Source organism: Peromyscus leucopus, chromosome 1 (genome assembly GCF_004664715.2).
Source record: "Peromyscus leucopus breed LL Stock chromosome 1, UCI_PerLeu_2.1, whole genome shotgun sequence".
NCBI classification, from domain to species: Eukaryota; Metazoa; Chordata; class Mammalia; order Rodentia; family Cricetidae; genus Peromyscus; species Peromyscus leucopus.
Genome location: NC_051063.1, coordinates 124103241 through 124115456, shown reverse-complemented (window position 1 = coordinate 124115456; position 12216 = coordinate 124103241). Strand labels below are relative to the sequence as shown.

Below are 12216 nucleotides of genomic sequence, written 5' to 3'. Positions count from 1 at the left end.
CCCTGCCACAGCCTGAGCTGAGGAGTGTACGTCACTTCTTTGCTGAGCCGAGGATGGCAATTTTCTTTCCCCTAATAAACCCGAAGCGCAAACCAATACAGCGACAGTGGGCAGCCGCTCCGAGGCTACAAACCCACTCAAGTCCTCCATCAGCTCCAGAACCCGGGCTAGTCAGTGGCATCTCAGGACACTCTGCTGGGCTAGGTAAAGAGTTTCTCAACACTTTAAACCTCTTGCTGGAGGGAAAGCAATTTCACTGCAGATCTGGCAGAGAGGCAGCCTGAAGTTTCCCTATGCTGATTTCCTGCTGAGAAATGAAGCCCGGAGCAAAAACCTGCTGTTTATGTTGATTTACAGAATGAATCTGCCAACAGCGGCCTCCATTTCAACGCTCATCCATTCTCCTCCCACTCAGGGAGCCCAGAACACACCTGGCTCATTGTGTCATCCTGAGATGTGGGCCCCGGCAGTCTGACGGGTGACGGGCTCTGGCAAGGAGCCCCAAGTGTTCTCCCACTGCACAGGTGAGCAGCGTGGGGGCTGGAAAGCCCTCAGGGTGGGCTGTGAAAGCCAGAGGACCAGAGCAGATGCAAAGAAGCTGGTCGGAGAGGACAATCCCTTCTTCAACAGACTCATTACACCTGGCCTGGAAGCTGGTGCCGCTGCAGGACACTGTGATGTTGGTTTGTTCTCTGAGATGGGTGTCACAGAGCCCAGGCTGGCTTTGAACTCATATTACCTTGATCTCTCATCTTCCCGCCTCCTACCTCCCGAGTGCTAGGGTTATTACAGGCATGGCCCTTCGTGCCTGGTTTAAGTTGAGTTCTACTTCTTAAACTAGACTCCAGGCGACACAGCAAGAGCTTCTTCCTCACAAACAAATGCTGGGGAATTAAAGAAAGGAGCCGGCAGCAACGACCAGTGTCAGTCTCCTTGCTTCGAACAAGCAGAAGCCAGATGACAGATGGCCACATTTTCAAGGAGTGTCCACAGACACGCAGCAGTGAACTTGCTCCGAGCAGTGGTGCCAGGCCAGGGTCCAATCCACCTCTGAAACCGAGCAGGGCGGCCGGCCTCAGGCAGCCCTTTCCATGCAGGCCAGGCCAGTTTTCCCACCCTAAACCCGAGGGGGTTGGACCAGAAGCTTTTTAAGGTCTCATGCTCTGTGAGCGACTAAGGAAATGTGTCTCCCAAGGGAGAGGAATAAATGAAGGAAATGAGAAAATGTCCTCACTGAGGAATATCTGATGGGCACTTGCGCACTCAAAACCACAAAATTAAGCCACCATTTATGAATGCCTTTAATTCTGTACTCTGGCAGAAGGGTGAGCACATTTAAGAAGTCCGTTTATGGATTGAACAAGAAATGACAATTTGGTGACATTGCCTGCCTTTCTCTTCCCCCACCTCATCTTGTTTTTATCACCCAGAAGGAGAAGAGGCAGAAAAACTGCAAAAGCAAACCCAACAGCTTGCACAAGTCCCTGACGCTGTCTCCCACTGTCTAAGCATTTCTGCTCTAATATGCAGTTCTTTGGGGACCACCACGTCCGGATGGAAGGCAAAGCTGCAGAAGGTGGAGGGTAGCTGGCAGAGGCTGGCAGAGGGGCTGGTGTCACAGTGCAATGGCGGGAACAAGCCTGCTGCCAAGACCTGGCTCCTCCACCTCGGCTTCTCCTTGTGAAGACATGTTGCCGCCCAAAGCCAAGCGAAGGGAAGGAAAGGGAAGGGAAGACAGAGCCACTTACCCAGCCCTAAAGAAACCTGGCTTGCCTGCCTTTGGACTTCCCAGTTGTGGGATCTTCTCAGCTACCCTGCTAGGCTAGGAGGCATCAAAGCAGGGGAAGGCTGGGGACGTAGCTGGGCTGGCAGGCTTGTTTCGCATGCAGGAGGCAACGGGTATGATCTCAGCATTGCATAAACATGTGTGATGGACCATGCTGGTAACCTCAGCACTTGGGAGGTAGAGGCAGGAGGAGTATAAATTCAGGGTCACCCTTGGTTATAAATCAAGTTCAAGGCCAGACTGTGATACATGAAACCCTGTCTCAAAAAGCAGCAGAGAGGCCAAGAGAATCCTCAGCCACAGAGGAAGTGTGGCAAACACTGGCAAACTCACAAAAGCCCTGTTATTTAATCAGTGTATGAGTTGTATTTCTGGTGGAAAAGTACCTTAAGAAGAGCAATTACCTCAAAACAAACAAAAATCCAAGGTAAGGCCAAAGTTGGGGAAGTTTTGCAAACTTTAAAATAGGTTGTTTTAAAAATCTGAAGCCATGCTTTTATTCTGGTTCAGATCTTAACCATCAGCCTATGAACTGACACTGTCTAATTTCAATAAGCACTTTAAAGCAAGCTAGAGCACCTGTGTGCACCTCTGTCCCCTCCACCCGACGCTGTAGGAGACAAAGACTGTACCCCTTTGCCTTGAAGCCACCGCCGTTACTGGTCCTCCTCCTCTTGGGCCGTTGGAAGGCTGGTATTTTCTTCCTCTTTCTTTCATTTCTAGTTTGATTTGCGAAGTAGTGAGAAGATACAGGCTCCTCCTCATCAGGGTCCTCCGGGGTGCTCCTCCCGGTGCCTCTGCTGCTTATGCTGGGGGAACTGTCCTCAGCTAAAACAGGAAATGAGGACATTACAGGTGACTCCGTGTGTGGAGCCCAAGACTAGCTGCTTTCCCGGGGCTTCCCTGCTGTATGGATTCAACAACTCGGCAGAAATCAAACCTTTCTATTTTGAAAAGCTCAAGTGTGTTCAACGGCAATTTATATTTAATGAAAGAATCAAAATGCATTACTTAAAAGAGTTGTGATCATTTTTAACTCAACTGGAGATGTCAGGTTTAGTTCACAATGCTGCATGAGGCCTATGTCCATTTTACATTGTGTAACTAATCTTTGTGAGTTGAAGTGAAGGATGCCAAAAGTATTAGCTGATTTTATTTATCATTTTAAACATGCTGAGAAAATAAGTCCAATATAAAAAGGCAATAAATTATGTTCTCCCTCATCTTTAAGCAATAGTCTCTTAATAATAAATGCACCAGAAAATTTAGTGCCATATTTTACTCTTTGCAGACAGAAGCCATTTCTCTGCATAGTTGTCATGAACAGCTCACATTATCAAGCAGGAACCTGGCCTGAGTGAAACATACATTTGCAAGGGAGAAAGTAATTTCCATGGGTATTTGTATCTTTTTGTTTTGTTTTGTTTTTCAAGACAGGGTTTCTCTGTGTAGTCCTGACTGTTCTGGAACTCGCTCTGTAGATCATGCTGGCCTTGAACTCACAGAGATCTCCCAGCTTCTGCCTCCTGAGTGCTGGGATTAAAGACATGCACCACCACCGCCCAATTCTCTTGATGAAGAGGAGGAAGGCGCTCAGCCTACCTTTGGCCAAGCTGTCCTTGGGAAGGCAGTCCTAGGGTGTATGTGTATGGGAGCGTGGGGTGAATGGGAGGGCAGGCTGAGCAAGCCAAGTGGGGAACCTGCCAGTAAGCCGTGTTCCTTCATAGCCTCTGCTTCGGCTCCCGCCTTGGCCTCCCTTAGCAGACTATGACTGGGGATGTATAAGCCACACGAACCCTTTGCTCCCCAAGTGGCTTTTGGTCCTGGTGCTTACCCCTGCCCAGGACACCAGGTTGGTCTGCTGAGGGTGACAACTTATTGCACGGCACATCAGTGGAGGGCACAGTCTGCCCCTTTACTCTTTGGGGGCCTCCGCTTTGATGTCCTCACCGAGCCAGGCTTTTCCAGTGACTAATAACGAGCGTCCCGATGACACGCTCATTCCCCAGAGCACTGCAGCTCTGCTCTTCTAGGTTGTCTTAGACACGCTTGTTAGATAGCATGTTCCTTCCTCAGATAAGGACACTGAAGCACACAGAGGTCGCTGGTGCCCTGCCAAAGATCACCGAGATGATGGTAGATCTGGAATGGGGCCCAGGGCTTGGGACTCCTTGGGCACTTGCCTTACCAGAACAATGTGCAGGCCCATGGGCCAGAGGTTCCCACCTGCACTCCATTAGCAGGATTAATGACTGGCCTCCCTGGGGCCCTCAACACCATGTCCTCTCGGGGTGTCTGCCACACCACGAAGGGCTGCTCCTGGGACTTCAGTGTGACAGGTGTAGGATGCATTAACCACATAACTCCAATTCAGTGAGAGACATTGCTTAACATTAAAATAGGCTTTTAGAAAACAAGTTTGGCGGGATACTGAACCTGGCAGTGTCCATTCTGAGTATTTCTTTAATACTGGAATCACTTCAGCACCATATTTTTCCAGCTTGTCTTCAGTAACACCATCAATCTGAAGCAAAACCTCAGGATCAGAAGATAAAGATTCTGTGTGTGGACATAAAATTAAGAATTTAAATTACCACTTATAGAAAACCCACTAAATTCAAGTGCATTTACTCATTTAGCTCATATTTGTTAAGAGCCAACTACTGCTGGGCACCAGGGACATGCGGAGTTTTCTAAAAGGCAAAGTGAGACTGGAAATGCAGCAGACAGGCTAGGGGCCGAACCCACCATCCAGTTTCAGCAGCAGAGGCATAGACACCAAGGTAGTGAGTGGGAGACAGCCAAGTGCCTGGGGGAAGCTAGAGGGTGGGGTCTGTGCTGTGTGCTCACTTTCAGCATACTCGGCTCCTGCCTGTCCCCATTGCCAAGACTTGTCTAGCTGTAAGACTGATGTCCCTGTATTTGTGGCGAACACCCACATTCTATTTCTAGCTCTGACTCTTCCCCTGCACTGCAGACATACACACTCCACCTCAAGAGACACACTACGTTGATGCTGCCCGGCCCTGGCTTGTTCATCTGGTCAGTCCCACATAGGGTGAAGCAACAAGTGGACCCTGGGGTCCTCTGCCGAGAGAGCACATACAGCTCATGGCTGGGCAAGTCCCCTGGGGGCTGCATGGGAAGAGCGGAAAGGGCGCTTGGTGGCTCTGAAGGGAGAAGGATGAAGCGAGCCAGATGCGGTGCCAGAGACCAAGAAGGCTTGGATTTGGTCTGGAGGCCAAGAGTGCTGGCTCTGGAGAGTGAGCGGGTGCTAATCCTTACACTTCTGACTGGAGCAGAGGGTGGATTTCTGATCCTTTCCCATCTGTGATTTCCACCTCATTCCTATGTAGAGGAGGAAAAGCGACAGACTGTGGGGTCGCGCAGAAGGTCATGAAGAGGGCTAGTGCGAGATGAAGCGGGAGAGGCAAGCGCATGCAGACCCTTTGACCCTTTGGCCAAACTGCACGGTATCTAGTGAGCTCTTGTAGCTTTAGTGGTTTTGCAAAAACTAAAAGCATGCCATGCTCACATCTGGCATTAAGGAGACCAGATAGGAAACTACATTCATGGCCAAGGAAGCACCACCATTTTTAACCAATTCTACCTCACACGGTTTCTGAAGTGGAGGCGTGTCTTATGAATGCTGCTGGGCAGACTGCACCTGTCCTGTGCTCACCCCTGCTTGTGCACGTGAGGGCTTAAGTACACCTACTAAGAATCAATACTGTCGGCAGGTCAACCAACTCCCTGCTGCTGCTACCTCACCGAGTGAGTTAGTTCACTGACATGAAATGTCTTCGGAAAGACCATCAGGGGCTGAGGGGTGGCTCGGTCAGCACCATGCTTGTTGCACATGCACAAGGAGGAAGTCTGGTTGCCAGCCCCAGTGGAAAAGCTGGACACAGAATGCTACTGCCGGGGAGGTAGACACAGGGACATCCTGGGCTCACTGCACAGCTGGACAATTAGAATTGTCTAGCCCCAGGTCCCAGTGAAAGACTCCTGTTGGAAAAATAAAAGTGGATTGTGCGTGAAGAGGAATAACATATGAGACTGTCTTCTGGTTTCCACACACTTGTACACATGCACACAAGACGTATTAGCATGAAAATGTTGTCAACGTAAAAAGGCAGTGAGACCGAGTAATAGGTAATAAATTTGGCTCTAATGAAGTGCTGTCCTTGAGAAAGGACCATAGTTGGTAGTTTTCTTGCAAGCAACACCATGTACTTTACATGACCTAAAAAAGATGTTGATAGAGCAGTATGACATTTTTGGCACTGAGATGTGTAACTGTCTGTTGACATCTCTGCTATCATCAGAAAAGCACCCGTATTGGAGCAGAAGGGGCAGGTGGGGCTGCAGCCTGGAGGACTTGGGCCCCAGGTTAAATTCCCAGCACAACAGCACTAGAAACCAAAACCAGATCCCCAAACCAGAGTGGGGATGCCAGTGATGACAGAGGGAAAACAGAGGTGGCTACTCAACAGGAGAGTGCTGTGCTGGTGGGATGGGGCGGTGCAGAGGGGTGATTATGAGGTTTCATGAGGGAGGAGCGCAGGATGGACACACAGCAGTCAATTACAACAACAGCTTATTTTCCAGAGGCCTTACCGCTGAAATTCTGGGTTAAGCTATCTCAGCCCATGCAAAGAACTCAGATCAGCAAATATTTCTCAACTGAAGACAGAGCAGTGTTATAGATCCAGATTCAAAGAAGCCTAAGACAGTTTCTTTCATGTTTAGATCCTCGCTGCAAAGTACTTGCACAGAAATAGCTGAGCATCATGAAGGAAGGCAAAAATAATTGACATCTGGCTTTATAGATGGTAATTATTCATATCCTAACATTCAGTCTTACAGAAAAGTATAAGATTAAAATTATAGCACACATCTGAACTGTATATATCCTAAATATTTTTACTTCAAGAAAGAGCTTAAGTGGTACTGCTGGGTTGAAAACCCAAAGATTAAACCAAAAATAATTAAAATAGACCAAGACTTATAAAGTCCCTTAGCAGCAGCTCATGCTTCTAAGCCTAGTACTCAGGAGGCTGAGGCCAGAGGATTAGCCATTTGCGGCCATCCTAAACTATATAATAAGATCCTGTCTCATCACGACATGGTGGCACAGGCCTTTAATCCCGGCACTTGGGAGGTAGAGACAAAGGCAGGCAGACCTTTGTGAGTTCAAGGCCAGCCTGGTCTACATAGTGAGATCCAGGCCAGTCAGGGTGACATGGTGAAATCCTGTCTCAATAGCAACAAATTAATTAAAAGAAACAATAGAGTCCTTTAGTAAGAACTTGCGGCCACTGATCTGGGCCCGAAGAGTAAGGTGCACAGGCACTTACCTGCAAGCTTCTTGAGAGTAGCTGTATTAAAAATATTGAAGTAATGAACACCAAAGACCTTCCCCAGCAACTTGCAGACCTCTGTAAGTTCTCCAAGACATTTCTTAACTACCTCTTCTCTCTGGGATACTTTGGCCACTAAAGCTTTTTGTTTTTTTATACTGCTGGAATTTTCTGTTTCCATGAAGTCCACCTGAGTGAGAAGGAAAGAAATCAGAGGAATGGACAGAGGCACACTCGTTCCCAAGGAATGGCTTCTTTCAGTGTTTGACTTTTTAAAAAATTCTTTTGACATTCTATTCAATAATACTGTGTGTATGAGCATGAGTGTACACATAAGCATGTCATGGTGAATATGTAGAGGCTAGAGGACATTATGGAGTCAGTACTTTCCTTTTACTGGGTCTGGGGATCGGATTTGGGTTCCCAGGCTTGAATGGCAGTATCTTTACCTAGTGAGCCACGGTGCCTACCTTTGTATTTCTTCCCTGCCGGAAGGTAGTAAAAACCCCGTGGAACAAGGGTTGTGTATTCTCATCTTCCAGGGCCTGGCACATGAGAGCGCCTTTCGATAAATGCTTATTTAATTTTTCTTTTATTTATTTATGTGTATGTGCGTGCACATGCACGCATATATACATGCATGCTATGGTGTGTATGTAAATCTGTTCTCTCCTTCGTTCACGTATGTCCCAGAGATTTAACTCAGGTCATGAAACCTGGTAGCAAGTGCCTTTACCCACCTGCTGGCCCATCAATGCTTATTTAATGAATATAGGAAGATTTAGTAGCTTGAATATCTATTAAATTCATTTTGACAAATGTCATATAAATTGGTTCAATTTCAAGATCTCTTTCCAATTAAGATCATAATACATTCCTAAGGGAATGCATATGTAAATTTAGTACCTAAGCTTTGGGAAGGATACCAAACTTTGTCATGATATATTCTGGTATATTCACTGAGAGACAGTAAAATGCTCACTTAAAATACCTTACCTTTAAGTGGCCATTGAGCACATTCTGGGCTTTAGTCCCCAGCATCATATAGGCGATTGGTTGGTCATTGGCATTGATATATAAGTCTTCATCTAAAATTTTGTCGAGTATCAGCTTTTTAAAAAGTCTTTCGGCATTGTGTCGTGAATAAGAAGATCCCTTTCCAAATATTCCTGACTGAATCTTTGCACTCTTGCTCCCTAATAAGGTCCAAAAAGTTAGATGAGTAACTATAGATGACTTATTATTCATAATTATTCATACAGAAGAGGCTAAAAAGTCATTCAAGGACATTTTTGGACAAATAGAAGAGATCATCTGTTCCACAGGCAACCCCACAGCACAGACAGACCCTCATTTCTGAATTATGAGCCTGTCTGAGGAGAGTTCCAAGGTTTCTGTGGTTGCGTGTCCTTTCTTTCAGTGATGGGGCAGGAGCCAGCACCTCGTGCACACTGAGCTTGCGCCCCATCCTGGACCCGCTGCTTCTACTTCCCTTTGTTTATAACATGTTGACCAAAACCACAGCAATATCAAGCTTGTTATTTCAAAATGTTGCCTTCACAGCTTATAAAACTGTATTAGAAAAATAGAGCAAAAAAATAAAGAACTCATGTAAGTGCTAACAGCTTTATACTTCTCTGTTAAACTTTATATTTCTGTGTATTATTGATAAAGTCACACAACATTTTTGTTGTTGTTTGTTTTCTGAGACAGGGTCCCATACAGCCTAGGCTGCCCTCAAAGTCACCTGAACTCCCGATCCTCCCATTTCCACGGTCCAAGTGCTTAGAATTACAGTGTGTGCCATCACACCAGCTCACAGAGCTTTGAAAGAGTATTTTCACTTAATTATTCACTGTATGTACACATGCGCCACAGCCTGTGTTGTAGAAGCTGAGGACAACCTTGCAGGAGTCAGTTCCCTCTCCCAACCACACGGGACCTAGGCACTGAACTCCAGCTGTCAGGCTGGGCAGCAGGCAGCTTGGCCTGCTGAGCCACCTTGCTGGCCCTCAGAGAACTTTTGACATTTTTTCCCCCATTGCTGGGGCTGAACCAAGGATCTTCCACATGCTAGGTAAGGCCTTTGAATCTAAATACCATCTCTGGTCCTACTTATTTAAATATCTATTCGATGATAAAGTACGTATTTAAGTCTATATTTTGTTACACTCTGATAAAGCAGACACAAATTCCAAAATCAAAATGTAGCATTTCCCCAGATCTCAAAAGAGGAGAGATGGGAAGTGCGTGCACTGTCCTTCCCCCTGTCACCCGAGAAGAGCAGTGACCTTTTCATCTAACACAATTTTAAATGTTAAATTAAAAATTAAATTAAAAAATGTTTTCTTTTGGGGGCTGGAGAGATGGCTCAGAGGTTAAGAGCACTGATTGCTCTTCTAGAGGTCCTGAGTTCAATTCCCAGCAACCACATGGTGGCTCACAACCATCTGTAATGAGATTTGGCGCCATCTTCTGTATACATAATAAATTTAAAAAAAGGAGAGGGACCATATTTATAAAAAAAAATGTTTTATTTTGTTTTTTAAAGACAGGTTAAGTTAAAAAAAAGTTTTTTTTTCTTTCTTTTTCTTTTTCTGGCTGGGCAGTGGTGGCACACGTCCTTAATCCCAGCACTCGGGAGGCAGAGGGAGGGGAATCTCTGTGAGTTCGAGGCCAGCCTGGGCTACAGAGCAAGTTCCAGGACAGCCAAGGCTGTTATACAGAAAAAAACCTGTCTTGAAAAACAAAACAAATTTTTTTTTTTTTTTTTTTTTTTTTTAAAGACAGGGTTTCATTCTGTAGTTCTTATTGGTCTGGAAATGCTATGTAGACCAGGATGGCCTTGAACTCAGAGACGTGCTTGCTTCTGTGTCTCATGTGCCACCACCTGGCTTAACAAACTTTTTGAGACCGTCCGTTATACAACCTTGGCTGGCTTAAAACTCAATCGATAGACAAGATTAGCTTTGAAACTGTGGTCTCCTCCTGCCTCTGCCTCCCAAGTGCTGGGATTACAGGCGTGTCCCACTATGCCTGGGTTTCACAATTTTATCACAACTCTTATCTACTTAAAAAGCCTGTGACATAACCAGAATTAGCAGCTACTTTGGAAGACTTTAAGAGGGCCAAATAATTACATCATTTGACATTTCAGATGGCTTTTGGTCATATATCTTGTACTATTTAAACTCTTTCAATGATCTGCCTTCCCTAACATTCTAGAACAGGACCACTGCTCTGCTAACGGGCTTTGAGAGATGTAGCGACTCCGCCGCAGAGCATACTAAGAAAGCTCGAGGATGGAGACAAATTTTTATTTATTTATTTTGGATACAGGCTTTTGCTATATAATCTTAGCTGGACTCAAAAGCTGTAACAATTCTCCTGCTTCTGCATCCTAAGTGATGGAATGTCAGGTGTGCACCCTGCATGCACACAGAAGAGCCAATAAGAAGCTGAAGACTGTGTGACAAAAATGTTTGCTTTTCTTGAACCAATGAAAAAACAAACAAAAAGTTTACTCCAGTAATCTTTAATCTCTAATCCAATAATTTTTTTTTTTATGTTTTGGTTTTTCAAGACAGGGTTTCTCTGTGTAGCCCTGGCTGTCCTGGAATTTCTTATGTAGGCCAGGCTGGCCTCAAACTCAGAGATCTGCCTGCCTCTGTCTCCTGAGTGCTGGGGTTAAAAGAGTGCGCCACCACCTCCTGGCTACTAATCTTGTATAAATCTACATGAAAGTGTAACACAGAAGTGGTCAAAGATTTGTTTGAAAGACTATTTTACCATTCCATTTTTATAATAGAATATATGTCCTTAAATAAAACTACCTTAAAATTAGGAGCCTGACTGTATCTTGTCATACACAAATGATATAAATCATATGGGCAATATAGTAAATGACACCTTGTCAAGGGAGAGATAGAAATGAGGGTGGACAGGCAAGTCACAATCTTATGCCACCCTTCCTCTTCTCAGCCTCGCTCTCCAACTCCATCACCTTTAACTTGTATGTTGTGCTAGGGTGAGGCTCAGGGCCTGGGGCATGCTAGGCAAATGCTCTACAACTCAACTACCCCTCCAGTCAAGCAATCACCTTTTTCCTAACTTGAGTGCTTCTGGTGGTCGCCTGCACACAGAACACGAACTCTTAGTTCTTCCATCATGGCAGTTACCACCTGACATCTATCAAGTAGCACAACCCATGCTAGGAAAGACAGACTACTGCTCATCTGTTTCTGAACCTTCAGACACAACTCTTGGCCACCTTCCTTCCTACTAGTGTATGTATGTAGTATGACCACTGGAAGCAGCCTCATGCTTCTTTTATTCTTATTACTGTACATTTATTCATTCATTCAATCATTCATTCAGAGACAGGGTCTCATACTGTAGCCCTGGCTGGTCTCGAACTCACAGAGGTCCACTGGTACTCTTTACTGGGCCCTCAGGTCAGTGTCTGTGCACTCCACTAATATGCACTTACTTTCTTAGTTTTTTAGTCTTCAGGGTTGCTGACAGGCACCTAATGCCAGTTTTAGCACCTGTTTTATCTTTCTAAAGCATTCAAGATCGTCTCTGGCTGGGCGGTGGTGGTGGTGGTGGTGGTGGCGGCGGCGGCGGCGGCGGCGGCGGCGGCGGCGGCGGCGGCGCACGCCTTTAATCACAGCACCCAGGAGGCAGAGGCAGGTGGATCTCTGTGAGTTTGAGGTCAGCCTGGTCTACAAAGCAAGTTCCAGGACAGCCAAGACAGAGAGAAACCCTGTCTCAAAAAACTAAAAACCAACCAACCAGACAAAAAAAAAAAAAAAAAAAAAAAAAAAAAGACTGTCCCTGAAGGAGCCCCAGTACGCCACAGTGGCATAACAATTGAGAAGAAGGCATCGAAACTCCTGAAATCCTTTATCTGCCTCAAAACAAAGCCTCCCCCACTTTTCATCAATTCCCTCAGAAAAAATAGCAAAGCAAACAAAAACCAAGGGAGGCTCATCTCCTAAGCAGAGCCCTTCCCACTTGACTTACACATCGTCACAAAAACTGACGCAGCTCTCTCTCTAGGTGCCT

General features: G+C 45.8%; 1 protein-coding gene across 1 annotated transcript in view; it reads right to left on the bottom strand.

Annotated features, from left to right (window-relative positions):
- Nucleotides 1–12216, bottom strand: part of Blm (BLM RecQ like helicase) — a 93206-nt gene that overhangs the window by 889 nt on the left and 80101 nt on the right. The window contains exons 18-21 of the mRNA XM_028873766.2: nt 8146–8345; nt 7147–7339; nt 4223–4345; nt 2419–2614 (exon numbers count right to left, since the gene is read on the bottom strand). Coding sequence (XP_028729599.1) covers nt 2419–2614; nt 4223–4345; nt 7147–7339; nt 8146–8345 — 712 coding nt within the window. The remainder of the gene's footprint in view (nt 1–2418; nt 2615–4222; nt 4346–7146; nt 7340–8145; nt 8346–12216) is intronic.